Raw genomic sequence first — 25,465 nt, forward strand, 5'->3', positions numbered from 1 at the left:
TCAGAGAATGCAAAATAAAGTACTACTATATACCCACTGGAAAGTCTGAAGATACCAAGCACTAAAGAAGGTATGGAGCAGTGGAAACTCATTAAGTGCTGGTAGGAGTGCAAATTGGTACACTTTAGAAAACAGTATCTCCTGAGTTTTACATTCCCTATTCAGCAATTCCACTCTTAGGAATATACCCAGAAACATGTGCACAGGAGCCATTACAGGAATGTTCTTAGCAGCATGATTTATAATAATGAAAAATTGTAAACAACTCATATCCGTTAAGTCAACGTATATGCATATAATGGAAAAATATGTAGTTAAGGAAAGGAATGAAGACATTTAAAACCAATAGTGTAGATGAATCTTACAAACACATGAAAAGGAAAAAGCCAACACTGATAACAAGATAAAATTAAATTGTAGTTTTTAGGAATTATTATTTATTTGGTGAAGCAATAAAGAAAAGTATGGATGTCATCACCATAAAAATCAGGGGTAGTGCTTTGAGAGGGATGGTGGGAGAGATTTGTGAGATAGGAAAAGAATGCACAGGGGCTTCCTGGGTTGTTGGCAATGGATTTCTTGATCTAGAAGGTAGTTACGTGGTTGTTTGCTTATTAATAGTAAGTGCATAGTTCATGCACTTTTCTGCATTTGGGCTTTTTTCACCACTTACAAAAAGATTTTTAAATATATACACTTAATTACATATACATACATGTATGTATATGATGCATATCTGTGTATGCATACATACATATATATGTGAACTGTGGTGATAAAAATAGATGTCCTTGGGCAGAATGGTGTTGATTAGTGTGTGCTGGACTATCTACTTTGGCCGAATGCCTTACTAACCCTGCTTACTAAGGCTGTCTAAGCCTCCCACGTATATCTGTGATTACAGTCAAACTGTGACAGGAGAGATCTGTCAACTTTACTCTTGACATATTTTTAATTTTCTAAATTCCTTAGATCTTATTCTTTAGGGAGAAATTTGTTTTTTATCTTATTTGGTGGTTTAGCCCAATTTTTGTTGTGACCTTCAGTCAATTTTTTATCCTAGAGAATTACCTGTAACCTTTCTTACAGTGTTTCAAATAACAATCTTTATTTCTTATTTTTCTTCCATCACCTTCATTTCTGCTTTATAATTATACAGTGAATTGAATAATACCTTTGAAAACTTATTTCTGGCCTATCTTTAGCATATCATCCTTGGTTTTTCCTATATGCAAAGGAAAGTGATTCCAACATTTAAATTGGAATTTTGTATACTTTAAGGTTTCTTAGTATTTTCAAGGCATTTTCATCATGGCTTTCAATTCTAGTTGCCAAACATTTCTAGCCCTAGTATTCTGTAACCAAGGAAACGCCCTACTTTCAGCATGGCATGGTGCAAGTGTACCTTTTTAAAAATATTCCAGGTTGAATATTCTGTGTATTCTGAGATAATATTCTAAAGAAGATCAGTGGCCCTGGTAGTAGGAAAAAAAATACTAAATTTTTACACATTAAAATTGCTTGAAAGAAAAGGTCTTAAGTATAAAAAGAAAAAAAGTATTTTCTCCCAAATGACAAGCTAAAACTGCCATTGCTGTATATGTGTGCATATACACCTTAGGGAAACCAATGACTGAAATAAAATCCAACTGAAAAATAAAGTTTAAGTTTAAAAATTTCTGTGTAGCAAATGTATTTCTAAGTTCAGTTGATCAGCATTTATCTTAAGTGTTATCAGATATTCCCAAAGCATTTCGATAGGCTAGTTTAGGGTAAAATACGAAGATTAATGAGGTATAATATCTGCTCTAATGGAAGAGACAGATATGGATGCGAATTAAAAATCTTCAATGAAATAAGTTCTATAATGAAAATTATTTAAGTTATTAGGGTGATGCAAACAAAATTGATATGAAAGTAGAATTTGCTATGAAGATAATTTCTAAAAATATAATTGGTATGTAAGTTCTCTCTAAAAATCCTTATTTTGTTGGTTATCCATTATTTTTCTTTCACCTTTTATTATGGAAATTTTAAAACTTATTCAGATATAGAGAGAATATATAGTATAACGAACCACCATATATTCATCACCCAAGAAAGTTTCAAACTAATGAAAACCTGTAGCTTTTTTAAAAACATGACCTTTAAAATTCAGAAATTTATGGATTTATTAACTGCCCTACAAAGATACTATCTGTACAAATACGAACCCAAATATACTTGTGATATAGTTTATAATTTACTAATAGCACTTTACTTTTCAATAACTTTGTATTCAAACTCCATTAGTAGATATTTTAACTTTATATAATAGTTAAATGTGTGTTTTATTTTAAACAGTGTGGGATATTTTATAGTATTGCCTTTGAAACATGAGCATAATACCTAGAATAACAGTAGAGTAATATTACTTCAGAGCTAAGAATCAGTTTGTTTAGGTACTGCCAGACGTTACGAAATGTAACAATTTCAAATGGAAAAATGAGATAAAGCTTTTTCTGTATTTAGGCGCCATTGTCAGATATTTCCTTTTGAAACTCAAATATTTGAAGGTATGTTAAGTAAATCGTGCATTTTCTTGGTTTCTTATAATTCTTCATAATGGACTGCTTATAACAGAATTCTTATTTCATCTCAAGTTTTCATTATTTTGTTCACATTATTGTTTAGATGCTATTAAACTGCAGCTGGTTGAAGCAGGCCTGGTAGAATGTCTGCTAGAGATTGTTCAGCAGAAAGTGGATAGTGACAAAGAAGATGATATTGCTGAGCTCAAAACCGCTTCAGATCTAATGGTTTTATTACTTCTTGGAGGTGAGTTGTAGTTTATGCCAACCAAAGAACATGTTGTCCAATTTTTGTAAATGTATTGTCTCTTTTGTAAGTACTATTATTAGGCATTTTCTCATTTTCCTATCTCATTTAATCCTGTTGATGTCATGATTTTGAAAACTTAAACATATCGTGGAGAGGATTAGAGATCATGAACCTGAAAAAGAAGAGCCTTCATTATGTTTCAGTATTTAGAGAGCTGTCACATAGAAGAGACAGCTGTGGCACCGAAGAAGTAAAAGTCAGATGGCTACTTGGGATTGAGACTGGGCAAATTCTAAACTCTCGTCTCGTCTCCTCTAAAAGTTTATTATAAAAAGAGTCATTACTTTTCCCTTTATGAATTTTAGTTTCTGAAGATTGTAGTTTCCTACTTGGATATTAACACACACTTAGGAATATGGATTTGTTACTTCTAATTATTTTTCTCTTACCTGTTTCCTTTACCTTCAGATGAATCCATGCAGAAATTATTCGAAGGAGGAAAAGGTAATGTGTTTCAAAGGGTGCTGTCCTGGATTCCATCAAATAACCACCAGCTACAACTTGCTGGAGCATTGGCAATTGCAAATTTTGCCAGAAATGGTAAGCATATTATTTCATTTTTCAAAAGCACATGTTCTATATTTTTTTAATTTTTGCTTTGCCATTACATGCACTGAAACTGGAACAGTTCGTAATTATACATAGTATGTTTGTGTATTGCTATTTTAACTTTTAAGAGAGCTGAAATATTTATAGTGATTTTCCTAACAATTTACCTATTTTATACAATTCACCTAAGTTCTAGTAGTTTAAAGATCATGAACAGTGATCATGAAGTCCTCTGAGTCCTCTGCACTTCGGAGATTAGTAAACGAGCCCCATTCTGATAAACATCTGATCTGAGAGGGTATGCCCTCTTGCTTGGTGATTTTATTTTGCATTTAATAATCTGAGTATTCATTGTATGGTAATTGTGCCTCAATGTATACTTTTATGCCTACAGAACTTAATTGTTGCTATTTCTCTGGTTTAGGATAGAATATTTAATTTAGTCTAATAATATTTCAGAGGCACCAGATCTCCGTGTTAATGTCTGAAGTCTGGCACTCCTGCTATAATAGCCTAGAAACTCATACTGTGTCTAGGAAATATGGGTTACTTTTGTGTTTAGTTTGATTTTATTCCAATATGAACTGTTGTTATAATGGATGACTTAATTCCATTTTCATTTTCTTCTTTTTGGGGACCATCATTTACTCCTTAATGATGGAATTAAGACTGGCAAAATAGTTGATAATTGTTGAAGCTAAATGTGAGGTAAATAGGGCTTATTATAATATTCTCTCTGCTTTATAAATGTTTCAAAAATTCTGTCACTGAAAAACAATGTAACAGCTATGTTAACAAAATGTAGAATGCTGTCTCTGTAACACTGGCAGAACTCAGGCACACTTCACTATAAATGAAACCTATTGAGGGACATTTTTTAAGCATGGATTTCATGCTCATTATTCTCGTCTTCTGATATAGTATTAATTTAAGCTAGAGAGTTTTCTGATTTTTAAATTTTTATCTATTTTAAGAATCTTATTGGACTTTTCACACAGTAAAAAAAAAAGAGTAGAAAAAGCTACAAACCTATTGGAAGAGTTAGAATTCATTTTATTTTCCTATGGATCCATTTTAACTAATGTAGGTAATGGACAGGCATCGTATCACAAAATATTTATAGATGTTTGTATGGAGGAAGAAAAAAATGCTTTTGTTTTCTTCAGATGGAAATTGTATCCATATGGTAGACAATGGAATTGTAGAAAAACTTATGGATTTATTGGACAGACATGTAGAAGATGGAAATGTAACAGTACAGCATGCAGCACTAAGTGCTCTCAGAAACCTGGCCATTCCAGGTAAGACCTAAAAATGGGAGGCCACTATGTAAGCAATAAAATCTATTGTTTTGGGAACATATTTACTTTATGTGATTTGTGGACCTGCCTTGACCAAGAAAAGAGAAAAAAAAAAGTCTTCAAATCGTTTACCTTTTTTTTACTAATAAATGGAGATCATATGTTAAATAAGTTTTCTGAGACTGTGCAAGCATAATCTTTGCTTTTGTTCAGCAAATATTTCATTCTATTACCTTTTGTGAACAAAGATTTTCATTATATTGTATAAGTAAGCTTTTTAAATCATCTTCAGTTGAGGTAAGACAATGGCATCAATTAAAGAGGCCCCTAAAGAATGATTTTTAAGGTTGGTTTGTTTTCCCTACAAGCAGATATACAGTTTTTAAAAATAGCCTTTAGTGTGTCTTTTTGGATTAAAGGCTATTGAGCCATGAAATCATATTATCATGGGAAATAATACAGGAGATGATTTAAACTATTCTTTTATTGTACTTTCTAAAAGTAAATTTCTGATTCGGAGAAATAATATAACTATATGAATTCAGTTTGGTTCATACAGTGGATTAATGTTGTGTATTAATGTCTATAACAGCTATAACACAGCTGGGTTAAGAACAGAGGTAAAAAATATTTAGTCAAGTTAAAGAATTGTGCTTTTTATAAATAAGAAGGTAACATTGTCAGATTTCCTTTACAAATTATTTAAGGAAGATTTTGGAAGTTAGGTTTAAAAAGCTAGTAAGTATGATTTTGTATGTTATGCTCTTACAGACAAACAGGATACAAGATTTTCTTTTTTAAATAGAAAAGTATATAAGAAAGAAAAGTATATATTAATAAATGTGTGCATGTGTAATGTATTGAATTGAATGATTCACGTCATCAAGAATGCTAATACAATTTTAACTATAGTCTCCTCTCACTCCCTCCCGCCCTCCCTTTCTCTCTCCAGTTGTAAATAAAGCAAAGATGTTATCAGCTGGGGTCACAGAGGCAGTTTTGAAATTCCTTAAATCCGAAATGCCGCCGGTTCAGTTCAAACTTCTGGGAACGTTAAGAATGTTAATAGATGCACAAGGTAAAAGAAATGCTTTCTTTCCCAAGGTGCATTTTTGGTATGATAGTCTCAGTGTGCCTCTAGTTGAAATAGGACTTGTTTTAGCTTTCAGAATTGTGTAATCATAAAGATAAATAGCAAATAAAAGGCAGAAAGAGATTGGTTTTACAACCTATTCATTAATTCCCATGCTTGTTATAACTGACTTTAAATAGAAATATATTGAATCTCTCTTTATTAGTGTATATAATCCTGTTTTTAAGTTGATTTGTTAGCATTTCCTTAGGGTTTTTAATTTTTAGCATTTCATACTCATTTTTTACCGTGTCTTCAAAATCATCATATTTCAATACAGTGACAGTCAAAAATTTTAAAAATTTGTTCTGCAAACAAGATCATTTTTCTGTTTATATAAACAGTAATCAAAACCACTCCATGGAATGAGTTATGTATGTTTACTTATTTCTAAACTCTAAACCTTTTTCTATATTGATTCCTTAGAGTCCTTCTAAAAAATCTTCGTTACAGTTTGCCAGAGTACCAACAGACTACCAGGTTGACCCGAAAGAATATGAAATTGTTTATTTTTGTATTTTGTATGAAAGTCCACAACTTTATATAAAAGGACAAATAGTCCATCAGACATGGAATACTTACTGTATTTGCAGTTATTGCTTTAATACTATCATTTTATATCATTTTCTTTCATAGTGTTAATTCTTTACCAGTTATTTCAGTTGATTGCCTATCAGTGATTCATTGCTTTGTGGTTTGCCTTCTTTCCTATAGCAGAAGCTGCTGAACAACTGGGAAAGAATGTTAAATTAGTGGAGCGTTTGGTGGAATGGTGTGAAGCCAAAGATCACGCTGGAGTCATGGGGGAGTCAAACAGATTGCTCTCTGCCCTCATACGACACAGTAAATCAAAAGTAAGTTCCAGAGGAAATGTTCACTAAAATACACTTGAGTGGTCTTTTTGGAAACACAATATTGTAGATCCTATATCGTAAGTTTGCATTTTTATGTATTTATGTATAAGTACATTAATTAATCAAAAATTCTGGAAAAAAAATTGAAGACTGAGCCTTTTTATTTAGTTCTATTTCGTAATTGTTAAGAGTATCGCTTTGGAATCAAACAGAGATGAGTTCAAATTTTATATCCACTGTTTACTTGGTCAAGTGTCTTCACATCTCAGTATATTAATATATAAAAACTGGGTTAACACCTACTTGAAAGTGTGAGGATGACTCTGTGAGATCACATATACAAAGTGCTAAGCTGGGACCTGGGACACAGCACGCAGTAAATGGAGGTTGCTGCTGTTGCTGTTATTATTTTTATCACCACCAGCACCAGCATCAGTGTCAGACATCTGTGTACTAGGCACTGACCAAGCTTAGCTTCTGATATTTAGAAACTAAATGATATCTCGATAGTATATGATGCTCAGAATTCAGAAAGTTGGACCAAGTCCATTCTCATGGCAGTATCCAGCTTATTATGTGTCTGGCATATGCTTGATAACCTATAATAAATGAACAAATGAACTGTTTTAAAGATCACAATGGTGACAGCCCAGGCCAGCGGTTCAGCAGCTGATTTAGTATCTCGATTACATACCTTTTGGTTTTTTGTAACCCCTTTTCTAAGGTGAGCCTTTTGACCATTTCACATGTGTGCAACTGCAGAGAAGCCAGCTTTGTCAGGTTTCACAGAAGAGGTGATGTTTCAGAGGTTAACTTGGAATCTCTCAGGAGGAGAAGGGGAGGACTCACGGTGATGAATTCAGTACATACATTTTGGCATAGACTACGAATGGTTAAGAACAAGGACCTAGCCGTCATACTGCCAGATTTGAATCTTGGCGTGTTAACCATTTAATCACTGACTTTGCACAAATGTCAAGACTTAATCTGAGCTTCAGTTTCTTCATCTACAGAGATAATATCTAGCTAATGGGATTTTCTCTGAGGATAAAAATGAACTAAAATCTATAAGCTACCCAGTACAATGTCCAGTGTATAGTTGTTACTCCATAAAGAGTAGCTGTCAGATTATTCTCTTTTGTCATATGATATAAGCACAACGTTTCATTTATCTTTTATCCCCCATTCTATCAGGCAAAGCAACTCCATAGAGCTATTCAGTAAGCATTTATTGAAGTAGGAGGAGAGAGAGCAGGCATTTTAAAAGGAAATACTTTTTACTTTGTCTTGTGCACCTGAAACTAATGAAAAAAAAAAAAAAGGAAATACTTAGATATCTGTTCCAGAAAAGTATGATGAAAAGAAGCTATGCTTGGACTTAGGGGGAGGTCTGTTTATTTCTGATGTACAGATTTCCTTTATTCATTCCCTACCCTTCCTTCTACTACAGTGATTTCAGGATGAATCACAAAATAGAGGATAAAGTGACAGTCCAGGAACCTTCGCTAGGTGACTGTATATGTACCTAGGAATCTCTGTGGTCTTCTTCACTCAATAAGTTTCTTAGTGATTTTTATAAAAATCTTGACTAATTTTAAGATTTCTATATCAGTTTCAAATAAACTGTCCCTGAGTAAGCAGTATATTAGGAGACTTTCTTTTCATTAGAAAAGGCTTTAAAATAAAGATAGTTTTTCACTTTCTAAAAGAGATTGTTGGGAAAAGACTTAGATGCTAGAATACAGCTACCATTAAAAACTCAGTACTGAATCAGTGGATTCCGTAGAACGTTTGATTACAAAACAGTTTTCGGCAAAGATATTTTTCTATAGTTTTCTTAAAAATTCACATAAGATGGAAACATAAAGGAAACCCTTTTTCAAATACTTTACCAAATTAATTTGAAAAATATTTCTAATTGCAGTTAGTTTTGTACCATTGAAGCTAACATGGACAGGCGACTTAAAATATCCACCTTCAAATTACTAAAAATAGTGAAAAGTAGCAAAATTACTTTAAAAATATTCTGTAATTGAGATTTTCCACTAAATCATATTTATTCCAAGATTTTTTAGGCAATAAAACCCAGAGATGAAAACAAAAGTGGGTATTAGAAATAAATGTGAACTTTTTTTCATCTAACCTTTGCTATATGTGCTTTTTATGTAATAACTTTATAATTATCACAGAAACCTATGAGATATGCACTTCTATTATCCCAACATTATAGCTAAAGTCACTGAGATGCAGAGCAGTTCTGTAATTTGCTCCAAGTCAATGTTGGTCGTGAGATTTGTTCAGTCCGGAGCCCACTGCCTCCTCTGCCATTGGAGAGGACAGATCTGTAGGCAGCATGAGAAATGAGGGAGACGGAGAATTTTGATTTAAGTTCTGCTCAAGTCCTTTTGTGTGTAACCCCGTTTTGTCAGATACAACAAAGGATAAAAGCTACCAAAAAAAAAAAATGCTTTACCTAGAACATCTGTAGAACAATAACTATAATAAAAATTTGGAACAAAAAAAGAATTTATTCGTTATTACAAGTTTTATTCTATTTTGCTGATCCTGCAGTAAGTCAACATTTGAGTCAATGGCACTTGTATTTCTTTGACTTTGGAAGCTTCTGGGACTCTGTATTCCTTATTATGAACTGCAGTGGTCTTTTTCACTTAGGTAATTTAAATTGTCGTCTTTTGATGGATTTATTTAAAGCTTAAAGCTTTTTCCTTTTCTTCTGTGAAGATAAAATTATTAAATGTAATGATTCATACAGGACACTGTTAGAAAGCCACTCAACAATGAATTGACTGATTATAATCTGGCTTCTTGATGTTTAAAGTTTATAATTCAGTGATATTTATTTATTGTAGGATGTAATTAAAACCATTGTACAGAGTGGTGGCATCAAGCATCTAGTTACCATGGCAACTAGTGAACATGTAATAATGCAGAATGAAGCCCTTGTTGCTTTGGCATTAATTGCAGCTTTAGAACTGGGTAAGTACCTCAGTGACAAACGTCTTTTCTCCTATTTTTATCTTGGATGAAAAGAAGCACAGAAGTGGAAAAGAAGTCAGACAACCTTGACCAGAAGTGTTTTGCCAGTGTGTATCTATACCTATATCTAAGTAAATGGAAAATCATATTCTATAGGTTGTCACCACAACTGTTCCCTTTAGTTGTGCTTTTTGGTAATATTTTTAGGGCAATGCTTTAAGGTTAGTTTGACTCTTAAATGTTATCTCAAGTTATAGGCACTTAGGGAATCATTTTCCAGCAGGCCTCACAGAGAAATGAAACAGTATATGGAATACAACAGCAAGTTCAGAGTTTGCTACTTTTCCAGGGACCCAAACCTTCTGTTCCATCTCTGCTACGAAATGCTCTATCTTGCTAATCTCCTTGTCTCTATCACCAAGATTTCTGTTGCTTGTAGCATTGCTTTCATTCTGAATTCTCAGCTTCTGTGTCACTCTTCTGTTTTACATTCAGAATTCCCCACAAGCAGAGTTTAAATAATTCAGATGGTTTCTGTCTAGTATATAGCACCCCTACTGGTCATAATTCTCCATGAGAAGCTAGCTCATCGGCATCTAGCGTATGGGTAGCAACCTTTGTCTCAGGAACCAATCTCTGATATAATGACCTGGGGACAGTCAGAATCACGTGGCCTGTGGTTAAGGCCTGAGGCTGCCTTACACAAAGGAGGGCTATAGACTTACTGTTCTGTCCGGTTCACAGCATTTTGGGTAAATACTGGTTAACTAATCACCTATTAATTTCCACTGGTGATTTATGTCCATAATTCTCATACTGGGGCAAGTGGATCCCCCCACCCCTATCCCAAGAAGGAGAAGCCAAAAGTTAAATATGGTGTACCTTGCTCCAGTGTCAGCTTTACTCATATTTGGGGTTTGAGAGATTTTGAATTTTGTCCTCTTAAAGGGTTGTGAATCTTACAATTTATAATTCTTTAAAAATCTAAGGTGTAAGTAGGATGTCAAATTTTCTTGAATTTTAAAGATGAAATAAAAGACTTCAGGAAAGCATATGCCTACCCTCAGTGACTTTGGTCCGTAGTTAGAGATTCTTGTGGAGGTCAGTTCGAGTCTGGCCTAGCCTGTGATTTTCCACATGGTTTGGATAGATTATGTGATCAGTCGAGAAGTCCAGACACCTTGAAGAGGTGGAAGCTATGATGACAGGATGGGAGTCGGTGAACCAGACTGGATTCATAGCCTGATTTTAAATGGCTTAAAGTAATGGAGCATTTTCAGAATATCCTTGACCTCCCAGCCTGGGGTGAGTCTGGTTTTGTGCCTTCCAAGCAAATATCTTCCAAACAACTATAATTTTGTCAGCTTCCTAATAGCTGGACATTTGCCTGGGTCTGGTCACCTTACCATAGAGCTATATACAATGACAATACTTTTTTTATTGTTATTTAGTGTTTCCTAGGCTCCTTGAGCTTAAGTTATAAAGTAAACCCATACTGATATAAAAGACAGTTTGGGAGATGTAATCAATAATGTAAAGATTTTGTAGGGTATCTGATGGACATCTGTCTTATTAGGGAGACCACCTCACGGATGGTGTAGGTGACTATATACACTATCTGTGAAGTGGTCTCCCTAATAAGACAGATGTCCATCAGATATATATGTATATATAAATATATATAAAAAAAAAAAAATATATATATATATATATATATATATATATATATATATATATATATGAGGATGTGGAGTACAGCATAAAGAATAGTCAGTGGAACTGTAACAGCTATGTACGATATCAGAGAGGTAGTAGATTGGGGGAGGAGGGTTATCACTTTGTGTGGGGTGTAAATGTCTATTACATTGTTTTGTACACCTGAAACTAATAAAAAACAAATAAAAAAAAACAAACAGTAAACCCATACTACCTTTTTAATACACAAGACACTTTGAAAACCATATTTTTCCAGCCTTGTTTCCTTATAGGTTATTTATTAAGTAATTATCAACTATTTGTATGACAGTAGTATTAAAGCAACATTTTTAAGAGTCCTTAACTTTTTTTTTGTAGATAAGTGTTGATTCATGTGCAAATGTAAAAAAAAAAAATACTACAGAGAGAGCCCTTGTATACTTTACTCAGTTTCTCACAATGGTAACATTTTGCAAAACTATAAGTAGTATAATATAATAGTCCAACCATTGATATAATTTATCTTATTCAGATTTTCTCAGTTTTACTTGTACTCATTTGTATGTATGTTAAGTTCTATACAGTTACATAGTTGACATGTGTAGGTTTGTGTATCTACTACCACAGTTAAGATATTAAAACTGTCCTACCACCACAAATATCCATCCACTACTTACAACTACACTCACCTATCTCCTACCCCTACTTCCCACCTTGCTCCTAATCTCTGGAAACCACTAATCTGCCCTTCATTTCTAAAATATTTTCATTTCAAAAATGTTATATAAATGGTATTACATAGCATGTGACTTTTTGGTATTGGCTGTTTGAGCTCAGCATAATTTCCTAAAGGCATCCAGTTTGTTCTGTACAGCAATAGTTTTTGTTGCTCAATAGTATTCCGTGGTATATATGTGCCACAATTTGTTTAACCATTCACCTGTTGAAGGACATCTAGGCTGATGCCAATTTGAGGCTTTTAAAAATAAAGTTGCTATGAACATTCATGTATAGGTTTGTATGTGAACATAAATTTTTATTTCTCTGGATAAATGCCTAGGAGTGCAGTTGCTGGGTTATATGGTAACTGTATATTTAACTTTTTAAAGAAACTGTCAAACTGTCTTCCAGAGTAGCTATCCCATTTTTCCTTCCCATCAGCATTGTACAAGGGATTAGTTTTCTCCACATCCTCACCAACATTTGGTGGTGTCATTATTTTTTATTTTAGCCATTTGATAACTATGTAGATATTTCATTGTGGTTTTAATTTACATTTTTCTAATGGTAATGAATGTTGAATATCTTTCTGTGTGCTTATTTGCCATCTTATATAGTCTTTGGTGAAATGCCTATTTGTTGCTCATTTTCTAATTTTTTTTCACTCTTAACTTTTGAAAATTCTTCACATTTTCTAAAAGTTTGTGATCCACTTTGAGTTAATATGTGTAGAAGGGAGGTGGTTTAGGTCAGGGCTCCTTTTTTTGCCTGTGGCTGCCTAATTGCCAGCATCATTTGGTGAAAAGGCTGTCTTTCCTCTATTGAATTGATTTTGGACCTTTGTCAAACATCAGTTGAGGCTATTTGTTTTGAGTCTATTTTTTTGGTCCTGTATTTGGTTCCTATAATCTACATGTCTGTCAACCATCCACAATGTCTTAATAACTGTGCTTGCTATATAGTGAGCCTTAATATTGGGTAGAAGAATTCCTCCCACTTATTCTTTTTTATTAAGACTGTTTACCTCTTCTAGGGCCTGTAGCTTTTCATATAAATTTTAGTATAAGCTTATCTATTTTTGATAGAAAGCCTTGCTGGAATTTTGATAGGAATTAAGATTCTTTATCTCTTAAAGATACATATTGAAATATATATGGAGGAAATTTTGTGATTTATAGGATTTGCTCCAAAATAATTTGGGATGGATGAGAGTAGGTGAGTGAGACTAGAGATAGATGAAACGAGATTGGCCATGATAATTTATGAAGAATGATGATAGTACATAGTGTGCCATTATACCATCTTTTCAGTTTTTTATATGTTTAACATTTTTCATAATAAAGGTTTTTAATTGCCTCATATTTAAAGGAATGTTCTAATTCTAAATTTTAAGCCTACACTCTTCAAATGTCTGCTGAAATTTAGCTTTATCTACTTTTTTTTAATAAGGTCTGAATTTAATATTATATAACTAGGTCATTATTTATCGGTCCCTTTGGCAGTTTTCACATGGTCAGTTTCTAGAAAGGAAAGCAGTATTTAGCCAGACTGTACTGGGGTACAATACACAGTGGATATAACTGATACTTTAATTATTTCATGTTCTAGTCACTGCTGAGAAAGATCTAGAAAGTGCTAAACTTGTACAGATTTTACATAGACTGCTAGCAGATGACAGAAGTGCTCCTGAAATCAAATATAATTCCATGGTCCTGATCTGTGCTCTCATGGGATCTGGTAAGTATTTCTTCTATCATTTGATGTCTGTCCACCAACATATGTTTGACTTTATTAAATACTCCCAAAAGATTCTTACTATAATAATAAAAAGTATAATGTAGCAAATATAGGCAAAATCAGTGTTAAAAATCAATACTTCTAAGTTTCATCAACCCTAAAATATTATTTTATATGAAGAACAAGTTCTGATTTTGTACGCTATGGTATTAGCTAAAGAATTTGTTCAAGAAATCATTGGCATATCTTGGTTTATGTTTTATGGACAATTGAAAAGAATGTGTATTCTGCTGTTATTGAGTGGAATGTTCTTTAAGTGTCAATTACACCCTTTTGGTTGGTAGTGGTGGTGTTTTCTATACTTATGCTGGTTTTCTGATTAAATGTTCTATCAGTTGTTGAGAGAGGGGTGTTGAAGTCTTCAACTATAATGGTGGATTTACCCATTTCTCCTTTAAGTTCTATCAGTTTTTGCTTCACGTATTTTGTAGTTCTGTTGGTAGGTATTAATATCTACAACTTTAAGATCGCTGTACCTTCTTGGTGGATTGACCTTTCTATCATTAGGTACAGTTCCGCTCTGTCTCTGGTAATTTTCTTTGCTTTGAAGTCTACTTTATCTGATATTAAAACAACTACTCCTACTTTCTTTTGAATAACAGTCACATGATCTTTTTCCACCCTTTTAGTTTCAGTCTGCTATATCATTATATTTGATATGTGGACAGCATATTGTTGGGTCATGTGTTTTGTTTTGGTTTTTAAGTATAGTTGATGTACAACATATTAGTTATACTAATTCAGGTGTACGATATAGCAGTTCAACATTTTTATACGTCACACTGTGATCACCCCACTAATTCTCGTCACCTCTGTCACCATGTAAATTTATTACACTATTATTTACCATACTCCCCTTCACCTTTCTCACCCATCCCCTCAGCCCCTCCCTTCTGGTAACTGTCCCTTTGGTCCCTGTTTCTGTGAGTCAATTTTTGTTTTATTTGTTCGTTTGTTTTGTTTGTTTTTTTTTTAATTCCACATATAAGTGAAACCATACAGTACTTGTCCAACTTATTACACTTAATATAATACCCTCTAGGTCTATCCATGTTGTAGCAAATGGCAAGATTTCATTCTTTTTTATTGCTGTGTAATATTCCATTTTGTGTAAGTGGGTGTGTGTGTGTGTGTGTGTATGTATGTACACAGAGGGTGCCAAAAAATGTGTACACATTTTAAGAAAGGAAAAAACTGTATTAAAATTGTAATACTCAATATATACCAATAACAAAAAATGAGTACAAGTCATGTGTACACATCTTTTTGGCACCTCGAGCATATACCACGTTCTTTATCCTTTCATCTGTCATTGGACACCAAGGTTGCTTCCATATCTTGCCTATTATAAATAATGCTGCACTGAGTAAAGGGGTACATTTTTCTTTCTGAATTAATATTTTAATTTTCTTCAAATAAATACACAGAAGTAGAATTCCTGGTTTGTATGGTAGATCTATTTTTAGTTTTTTGAGGAATCTCCATACTGTATTCCACAGTGGCTGCACCAATTTGAAGTCCCACCAACAGTGCACAAGGGTTCCCTTTGCTCCACGTCCTTGCCAACACGTTATTTGTTGACTTTTTGGTAATAGCCATTCTGACTGGTGTGAGGTGGTATCTCATTGTGGTTTTGATTTGCATTTCTCTGATGATTAGTGATGTTGAGCATCTTTTCCTGTGTCTGTTGGCCATCTGTATGTCGTCTTTGGAGAAATGTATTTTCATGTGCTCTGCCCATTTTTTGATTGGATGATTTTTTTTTTTATTGAGTTGTGTGCGTTTCTTAGATATTTTGGATGTCAACTCTTTACCAGATACATCATTTGCAAATATATTCTCCCATTCAATAGGGTGTCTTTTTGTTTTTATAGATGGTTTCCTTCACTGTGCAGAAGCTTTTTAGTTTGACGACGTTCCATTTATTTATCTTTGCTTTTGTTTCCCTTGCTCAAGGGGACATAGCCAAAGAGATATTACTCAGACTACTGTCAAATAGTTCATTTTTTCTTCTAAGAGGTTTATGGTTTCAGGTCTTACATTTAAGTCTTTAAACCATTTTGAGTTTATTTCTGTATATGGTATAAAGTGGTCCGATTTTGTTTTACTGCATGTATCTGTCCAGTTTTCCCAACACCACTTGTAGAGACTGTCATTATTCCATTGTATGTTCTCACCTCCTTTGTTGAAGATTAGTTGACCATATAAGCGAGGGTTTGTTTCTGGGCTCTCTGTTTTGTTCCATTGATCTATGTGTCTCTTTTTGTGCCAGTACCATATTGTTGATCATTATAGCTTTGTAGTATAGTTTGAAATCTGGTAGCACGATACCTCCAACTTTGTTCTTCTTTCTCAAGATTGCTTTGGCTATTATTTGTGGTCTTTGATGGTTCCATATAAATTTTAGGATTATTTGTTCTAGTTCTGAGAAGAATGTCATTGGTATTTTGATAGGAATTGCATTGAATCTATAGATTACTTTGAGTAGTATGGTCATTTTAATGGTATTAATCCTTCTAGTCATGAACATGGTATATCCTTCAATTTATTTGTGTCCTCTTCAGTTTTTTCCCTTGTTGTCTTATAGTTTTCAGAGTAAAGGTCTTTCACCTTCTTAGTTAAAATCATTCCCAGGTATTTTATTCTTTTTGATACAATTGTAAATGGGATTGTTTTCTTAATTCCTCCTTCTGATTGTTCATTGTTAGTATATAGAAATGTGATGGATTTCTGTATATTAATTTCATAAACTGCTACTTTACTGAATTCTTCTATTATTTTTTGGTGGATTGTTTAGGGTTTATATATATACTATCATATTATCTACAAACAGTGACAGTTTTACTTCTTCCTTTCCAATTTGGATGCCTTTTATTTCTTTTCCGTGTGTGATTGCTGTGGATATACTGAGTGATAGTGGTGAGATTGGGCATCCTTGTCTTGTTCTTGATCTTAGAGGAAAAGCTTTCAGCTTTTCACCACTGAGTGTGATGTGAGCTGTGGGTTTTTCATATGTGGCCTTTATCAAATTGAGGTAAGTTCCTTTTATACCTATTTAGTCCATTTACATTGAAAGTAGTTATTGGTAAGTATATACTTATTGCCATTTTGTTTATTGGTTTTTGGTTATTTTGTTCTTCGCTGTTTCTCCTCTTGATCTCTTTACTTTTGATTTCTTGGTTTTCTTTAGTGTTTTGATTGGATTCCTTTCTCTTTTCTTGTGTGTATTTTTTGTATGTTGTTGGTTTATGTTACCATGAGGTTCATGTATATCCATCTATATCTATAGCATTCTATTTTAAGCTGATAGGTATTTAAGTTCAATCACATTCTAAAAGTACAGCATTTTTACTCCCCTGTTCACTCTTTATTTTTGACATCATGTTTTATATATTTTTGTTCTGTGTATCCCCTGATTAATTATTGTAGTTATGATTAGTTGCTATTGTTTTTTAACCTTCATATTAGCTTTTTAAATGGTTGATTCACTGTGATTATTGTATATTTGCCTTTATCGTTGAGATTTTATTTTACTTTCCTTTATTTTCTTATTTCTGTTTATGGCCTTTTCTGCATAAAGAAGACTCTAACATTTCGTGTAAGCCTGGTTTAGTGGTTATGAACTCCTTTAGTTTGTGCTTGTCTGGGAAACTCTATATCTCTTTCAATTCTAAATAATCTTGCTGGATATAGTATCCTACGTTGTAGATTCCTTTTATTCAGCACTTTAAATATCTCCTGCCACTCCCTTCTGGCCTGTAAAGTTGCTTCTGAGAAATCCCTTGTATGTGACTTGTTTCATTCTCGCTGCCTTTAAGGCTGTCTCTTTATCCTTAACTTTCGCCATTTTAATTACCTTATGTCTTAGTGTGGGTCTCTTTGGGTTCATCTTGTTTGGAATTCTCTGTGCTTCCTGGACATGGATTTCTGTTTCCTCCCACTGATTAGGCAAGTTTTCAGACATTGTTTCTTCAGATACTCTTTCTGCCCCTTTCTCTCTCTCTTCTCCTTCTGAAATTCCTATAATGAGAAAGTTAGGGCACTTGATGTTATCCCAGAGATCTCTTACACTATCTTCATTTTTTTTTTTAATTCTTTTTTAATTTTGCTTTTCTGATTGGGTGAGTCCCACTATTCTGTCTTCCAGGCACTAACCGGTTTTTCTGTACTAACTAATCTGCTTTCAGTCCCTTCTAATGTATTCTTCATTTCAGTCATTGTATTCTTCATCTCTGATTGTTCTTTATTACATTTTCTATCTCTTTGTTGAAGTGCTCTCTGAGTTCCTCTGTTGTACTCTCAAGTTCGTTGAGCATCTTTATGAGCATTTCTTTCAATTCTTTATCAGGCAAATTATCTCTGTTTCATTAGGGTTTTTCTCTGGAGTTTTTTTTTTTTTTCCCTCATTGATTTGGGGCATTCTTCTGTCTTCCTATTTTGTTTGACGACTTTCTGTGTTTGTTCCTATGAGTTTGATAGAATAACTCACTCTACTAGTCCTGAGAGAGTGATCTCTGTGTATACTGTGTGTTGAATAGTTTTGGCAGGCCGGTTGTAGTCGGGGCAAACACGTGCGGTGCCTGGTGTGTTGCCCAGCCAGAAGGAGTGGGTTCTGGGTGGGGCACCCTCATGTGTGCATGCTTCCTTGCCCTTCTAATCTGGTTGGGGCTCACCAGGGTGGCTTGGTGAGCTCTTGGCATGCTCTATTGCTTTAACTGTTTGTGATCAGAACAGGATCTGGGCAGGCTGCTTTGCATCCTTGCGTCTCCACACCCCACCAACTCTGTCCCCTCTCCAGGTGGTGCAGGCCTGCATGCGCAGCTGTACTTTGCTAATTCTGCTCCTCCACTGAGCTAATACTTTGCTAGTTCTGCTCCTCCTCTGAGCAATCCAGCTTCTCAGGCGCTCAGCCACACCCCTTTCACTCAGCATGGACAACCCTATGTATATGCCTTGTTGCTTTAATTGTCCAGTCAGAGGAAGGTCTGGATTGGGCCATTCTGTGTGCCTACATCTCAACACCCTACTAGCTCTGCATTTTTCCGGGTGGGACAGCCTTGCATGCGCACACAGCCATACTTTGGTAGTTCTACACGCTCTCCTAGCGGTGCATCTCCTCTCATACTCAGCCACACCCCACATGTTCTGCGTCTCAACGCCCTACTAGCTCTGCCCTTTTTCTGGATGGGACAGTCCTGCACACACAGCAGCACCCCACTCACTCTTCATGCAGCACCCCACATGTGGGTACTGCAAAGTTTTGCTAGCTCTGAACTCTCTTTGAGTGGGGCCGTCCTGTGTGTGGGTACCACAGAATTTCGCTAGCTCCACCTTCTCCCCAGAAGGGCCAGCCCCTCGTGAGCACACAATAGCGCCCCACTGTCTCCACACTTTGCTTGCAGGGCTACCTCAGCTTTTTCTAGCTCCACACTCTCTCCCGGTGGGGGAGCCCCCCTCCCACATGTGCACAGCCCCTTAGGTGCACAAAGCAGCACCATGCTATATCTACTGGGTCTAGATCCAGGAAGGGTATGAGGACGCACTGCAGCACCCTGAAGGTCAGCAGAGAACCTGGATGGAGCTTCTGCCCATGTTCAGGGAAAACGTAAACAATGGCCCTCACCAGTTCTTCCATTCCCAGATTGTTCCCTCGGCTCCTGGAGAGCACCCGTGCGGCCCCAACCTTCTCTATGCTTGTGCAGAAGCTGTTCAATTGGCTCAGTTGTCTTTCAGGAGGAATTGCTCTAAATATACATTTGATGTGTTCTTGGGAGAGAGTGAGCTCAGTGTCTACCTTGGGCCCTCCTTTTGTCATGTGTTTTAATTTCTCTTAATTGGTTTCGTTAGACCATTTACACTTAATGTAATGACGGATATGGCTTAAGTCTGCAGTTTCATTTTTTGTTTTGTTTCTTGTTTCTGTTTTTTTTTTTTTCCTGATTTCCTGTGGATAACTTGAACTCTTTTTTAGTCCTGTCACTCTCCTTCATTTATAATACAATTGTCTCAGATATTTTCTCTGTATACATTTAGAACCACTTTAGACACTAATTTTTGTTTTCAATCATCAAAACATAATTCAGAAAACTCTCTCAAGAGAAAGGAAAGTCTGTTGTATTTATCTACATTTTTGCAATATGTGCTCTTCCTTCCTGATGTTCCAAGATTTCTTTTTTTAAATATTCCCTTTTAGTTTTGAGAACTTCCTTTAGCCATTCTTTTAGGTTACTCTGGTAGTAACAAATTCTCTTAACTTTTCCTCTATTTGAGAATGTCTTGATTTTCCTTCATTTCTGAAAAAAAAAAAAAAAATTCCTCTAGTTATAAACTCCTGAGTTGATAATTCTTTTCTTTCAACACTTGAAAAATGTGCCACTTTCTTCTGGCCTCCATAGTTTCTTATAAGAAATCCACTGTCTTCCTATTTGGGTTTTGTTCCCCCTATAAGGTGTCATTTCTGTCTTTCTTTCAAGATTTTTGTCTTTGTTTCAGTTTTCAAAAGGTTGACTATAATGTGCCTTGGCATGGATTTCTTTGGGTTTATCCTGTTTAAGATTTGCTGAGCTTCTTCAATTTGTAGGCTTATGTCTTTTGCTAAAATTGGAAAGGTTTTAACCATATTTTTTAAGTTTCTTTTTCAGCCCCATCCTATTTCTCCTCTCCTTTCAGGTCTGTAATGACACAAATGTGAGATCTTTAATTGTATCACACAGGTGCCTGAGGCTTTGTTCATTTTTTGTTTTTCCTCTAGTTTGTTATTTCTCTGTTGTTCAGATTTGGTAATTGCTATTATTCATTTCAAGCATCTTTGTAATTGTTGAGACTTTTTAAAATATAAAATATACATAAAATTTGCCATTTTAACCATTGTTAAGTGCACAGTTCAGTGACATTATACATTGACATTGCCATGCAACCATCACCACCATCCATCTCCAGACCTTTTTCTTTTTCCCAAATTGAAAGTCCATAGTCCTTACTAGTAACTCTGCAATCACACATCTCCTCAGCTTTTGGCAACTACCATTCTATTTTCTGTATCTGAATTTGACTATTCTAAGTACCTCAGATAAGTGGAATCATACAGTATTTGTACTTTTGTTATCTGGCTTACTTCATTTAGCATAATGTCTTCAAGGTTCATCCATGTTGTAGTATGTGTCAGAATTTCATTCCTTCTTAAGGTTGAATGTTCCATTGCATGTATATATCACATTTTGTTTATTCATCCATCAGTGGACATTTGGATTTTTTTCACTTTTTGGCTATTGTGTATAATTCCTCTATGAAAACATGGGTGCACAAATATCTGTTTGAGTCCCTTCTTTCAGTTATTTTGGGTATATATATATACAGAAGGGGAATTGCTGGATCATATAGTAATTCTATGTTTAATTTTTTGAGGAACCACCATACTGTTTTCCACAGTGACTGTTCCATTTTACATTACCACTAGCAGTGCACATGGGTTCCAATTTCTCTGCATCCTCATAACATTTGTTATTTTCTGTTTTTTTGATAATACCATGTTTCCCCAAAAATAAGACCTAGCCGGACAATCAGCTTTAATGCATCTTTTGAAGCAAAACTTAATATAAGACCCGGTCTTATTTTACTATAAGACCAGGTATATAATATAATACAATATAATATAATATAATACCAGTCTTATATTAATTTTTGTTCCAAAAGACGCATTAGAGCTGATTGTCCAGCTAGGTCTTATTTTCGGGGAAACACAGTATAAGACCGGGTCTTATACAACACAGTACAATACAATACAATACATCACATCACATCATTGCTAAATCCAATGTCATGAAGTCTTACCCTTATGTTTTCTTTAAAGAGTCTCATTATTTAAGCTCTTACATTTAATATTTGTATATGATGTAAGTAAGGGTCCACCATCATTCTTTTGCATGTGGATATTCAGTTTTTTCCATACCACTTATTAAAAAGACTATCCTTTCCTCGTCGAATGGTATTGACATCCTTGTCAAAAATTATTTGACACATAAATGAGGGTTTATTTCTGGGCTCTGTTCTATTCTGTTGGTCTATATATCTGTCTTTATACCAGCACCATACTCTTGATTATTGTGGCATTTTAGTAAGTTTTGAAATTAGGAAGTGTGAGACCTTTAACTCTGTTTTTCTTTTTTAAGATTATTTTGGATATTCAGAATCCCTTGAGATTCCATCTGAATTTTAGAATGGATTTTTCTATTTCTACTAAAAACATTGGTTCTAGTTTTATACCACAATCTTATTAAAATAAATACATCAGTTTGAAGAATGCTAATTGCATTAAACTTACTGGACTTCAGTCTTCCCCATGTAGCAGTTCTCAGAGTCTTCAGAAGAGTCTTGTATTTTCCTGTAATTGAGGTTAAATAGAGCAAGAAAGCCAGGAAGAAGAAGATAGGAAACTTAAAAGGCAGCCTAGTGTCACAGAAATTTGTTAAAGGACATGAAGTATAACCTTTTTATTTGCCACAAAATTAATTTGAAACAGATCTAAGATTTTTCTGTAAGTCATTGACCTTCATATTTGAATTTATGATGGGCGCTTATAACTGAACCCTGAGATCCTACAATGAGCTGTGTTTAATTATAACTCATTACCTTAATCAACCTTAGACTGTAGAACTTGACATCTGATTTATCTTTATATTAATGTGGCAAGTAAAGGTTCTCTGATTTTTTTTTATTATTATTATTATAGGCTACTGCTATGTCTTTTTCCAGAATTGTTTCTAGTTTTATGGTATCATCCCAGTAAACATTTTGGGTATATGTATTATACTATGTAGTAAGATTAGGACAGCCTAACAGAAGCATATCTGTTATCTTGTTTTTGTCTTCCAGAATCTCTACACAAGGAAGTACAAGATTTGTCCTTTCTAGATGTTGTATCCAAACTTCGCAGTCATGAGAACAAAAGTGTTGCCCAACAGGCCTCTCTCACAGAGCAGAGACTTACTGTGGAAAGCTGAAAACTGCCCCTCGCTGATACGTGGCATCATCCCATCTCTGGTTTTCCCTTTGTCCTCCATCCAGCTGCCTCTTCTGCTTCATTCTCTTCCATATCACCTGTGCATGCGTGTAATGTTCCAATACCAACTGAAGAACTGCTATAGGTACCTGCCCAATAAGATTTCTAAACCATAGTTAGTGTGAACACAAATTTGTCAAAAACAAGTCTCCATCCATAACTGTTCTCTTGTATTCCTGTTGCTTGAGCTACATTAAGTAGAACGTGCATGTTGTAGTCCTATGATGATGTAAACTTGGTACTACATAATGACTTGCTCCTCACACTCGGTAAACTACATAATGTACTGGTAAATTAGAAACAAACAAGAATGCAGCAGGATCTGTCTAGCTTATTAAAAATGGAATTGAATAGTAAAAATGGCTCCATTTTTTTGGTGCTTGGGAAGCACAGTGACCAAAAAACTGTATGGCTGCTCATTCATTAGTCTTACCCACCATTGTCAAACCCACGGTACCTAGAGTTAAATAAAATCCAATGCTCTCATTCTTTACCCTATGGTTTCTCCTTCTTTCTAACTATGTAGACTCTTGAAACTGACAAAAACTTGGCAAGACTTCCTGAGGTTTTTTTTTTGTTTATTTCAAATGTAATTGGCTGTCATCAGTTGCCTGATGTTGAAAACATTTGTAGTTTTCAGCGTGAAACTAAAGGGTTAAGGATCTCTGTTACACTAGTACATCTTGTTTTGGGGCTATATTTTAGATTCTGATATATGTACAATTTCACCTCAGGACTTCTTCCATCAATTAATCAGCGTTGTCCAACAACTTGTCTTTAAAAGGCACTTTGGCATGTGTTTTCCACTAAGGAAATTGGGTATAGCTCATTGAAGAATGGATTTTTCCCCCCGTTTTTCATCATTCAGCTGAAAAGAAGTTTCCTCATATTGTCCTTTTAAGTCTTACATTAGAACTAGCAGGACATAGGGGGAGAAATTTTAAAATAACTTTGTCTAGACTAAAGAAAGGAAACGGGTTATAAAGCCATAGTAGCCAGTCCAGTTCATTCTACAGATCGTCTCATACCAGTAGCTGTTAGGGTTTCTCACCTCCACTTTCCACAGAGAACTACAATAGATCTTAAAGGCTAGCAGAAAAGGTGACAGAACCAAAACTCAAGAGATGAGAAGACCCTCTTGGCGAAATACACTGTACTCGTCACTGCCACTCCCACCACCAAATGGGTTTTTAGAGCTCTGAATCACTTTGTAAATTCATCAAAATATCCCTGTGACATACCTGCCTTCTCCCCAAGTTTGACAAATACTGGCTGAAAGGCAGAATAGGCTCCAACGTGGAAGGACTGCAGGACAGTAGAATGGGCGTCCAGGCTGACAGGAGCGCCTTCCTCTCCAGCATGAGATGGTGTACATCTCTAGGGTGATCAAAGTTAGACGTTTGACCCTGAAACTGCTATCATTCAAGAAAGTTAAAACCCCGTGGAGGTAAAGAACCTTTTGATGGATTGTACCCTTTGATGTCCAAGAAAGGGACTGCTGTTACGAGTGCTTACGCTATGTTCACTGTAAGAATGATCTGGTTTATTGTCGTCTGGGCTGGATAGTGGACTAACTGTATTTCGTTACAGTTTTGAAAGCTATCTGTAATATTGCATAATAGGCTGTCCATGTTAATAATTCAGTAAATAAACAGTATATCAACCTGTAATGGCATCATTTGGTCTGTTTATATATTTTACCTCTATTTCCAGCTCCTAGAACAGTGGGGGCTCAGGTGAGAAGTGACTTGAATCAGATTACTCTCTACAACCTAACAAGCAAACTTGGTGTCCGCCTTACCCCGCAAGCCCAGAACACACTCTTGGAACTTGTCCATGCTCAGAGATCCGTGGTTTTGCCGGTAGGCATGTGTGCAATTTTATTTTAATCTGCTGAGCCATATGGAATTAAAACCACATTCAGTGGTATGTGGAACTTCATAGTGCCTAGTCGGTTTGGGTCACATACGAGTATATGGAAAATTTTCCATTTCAGGATTAAGTTTTAAGAAAAGTAACCAGAATTTTTTTTATCTTCAAGAAAGTATAAGGCCTAATCCTGTCATACTGTGAAGCTTCTTGGTTTCAGGTTTGTGGTTTTTTAAATTAAATAATTTAAAGGTCTTTATTAGATTTCTGTTATCAGAAGATAAAAAGTTTTAAAGCTATAACCCAGATTTCCAGTATATAAATTTTAAATGTAACCATAGAGCTTTTAAATATATATGTATAATCTATTTTCAAGTATAATTGAGAGATTATTATTTATTTTTTATAATTAATTATTGCAATAATTAATTAATTAATAATTTATCAATCAATTAATTATTTAATAAATAAATTAATTAATAAATAATTAAGAAATAATTAATTAATTATTGCAGTAGTTACTTTGTCATTTGTTGATTCCCAGAAATCCTGAAGAATCCTGGAGGAAAGAAACTCTGGGCGTATTCTCAGATTACTGTCAAAAATAAATTCC

At 34.7% G+C, this 25,465-nt stretch overlaps 1 protein-coding gene across 4 annotated transcripts in view; it reads left to right on the forward strand.

The window, feature by feature from the left end:
* RAP1GDS1 (Rap1 GTPase-GDP dissociation stimulator 1) overlaps positions 1 to 23,476 on the forward strand; it is a 129,140-nt gene extending 105,664 nt beyond the window's left edge. For 3 of the 4 annotated variants that reach the window (XM_033106321.1, XM_033106323.1, XM_033106324.1), the window contains 8 exons: positions 2,674 to 2,817; positions 3,289 to 3,420; positions 4,596 to 4,730; positions 5,683 to 5,808; positions 6,577 to 6,716; positions 9,587 to 9,713; positions 13,737 to 13,865; positions 22,797 to 23,476. In XM_033106321.1, coding sequence (XP_032962212.1) covers positions 2,674 to 2,817; positions 3,289 to 3,420; positions 4,596 to 4,730; positions 5,683 to 5,808; positions 6,577 to 6,716; positions 9,587 to 9,713; positions 13,737 to 13,865; positions 22,797 to 22,924 — 1,061 coding nt within the window. In that variant the 3' untranslated portion in view covers positions 22,925 to 23,476. The remainder of the gene's footprint in view (positions 1 to 2,673; positions 2,818 to 3,288; positions 3,421 to 4,595; positions 4,731 to 5,682; positions 5,809 to 6,576; positions 6,717 to 9,586; positions 9,714 to 13,736; positions 13,866 to 22,796) is intronic. The other variant, XM_033106322.1, reaches the window with a different exon arrangement.
* Positions 23,477 to 25,465: the final 1,989 nt, after the last annotated feature.

This window comes from Rhinolophus ferrumequinum, chromosome 5 (assembly GCF_004115265.2).
Source record: "Rhinolophus ferrumequinum isolate MPI-CBG mRhiFer1 chromosome 5, mRhiFer1_v1.p, whole genome shotgun sequence".
Lineage (NCBI taxonomy): Eukaryota > Metazoa > Chordata > Mammalia > Chiroptera > Rhinolophidae > Rhinolophus > Rhinolophus ferrumequinum.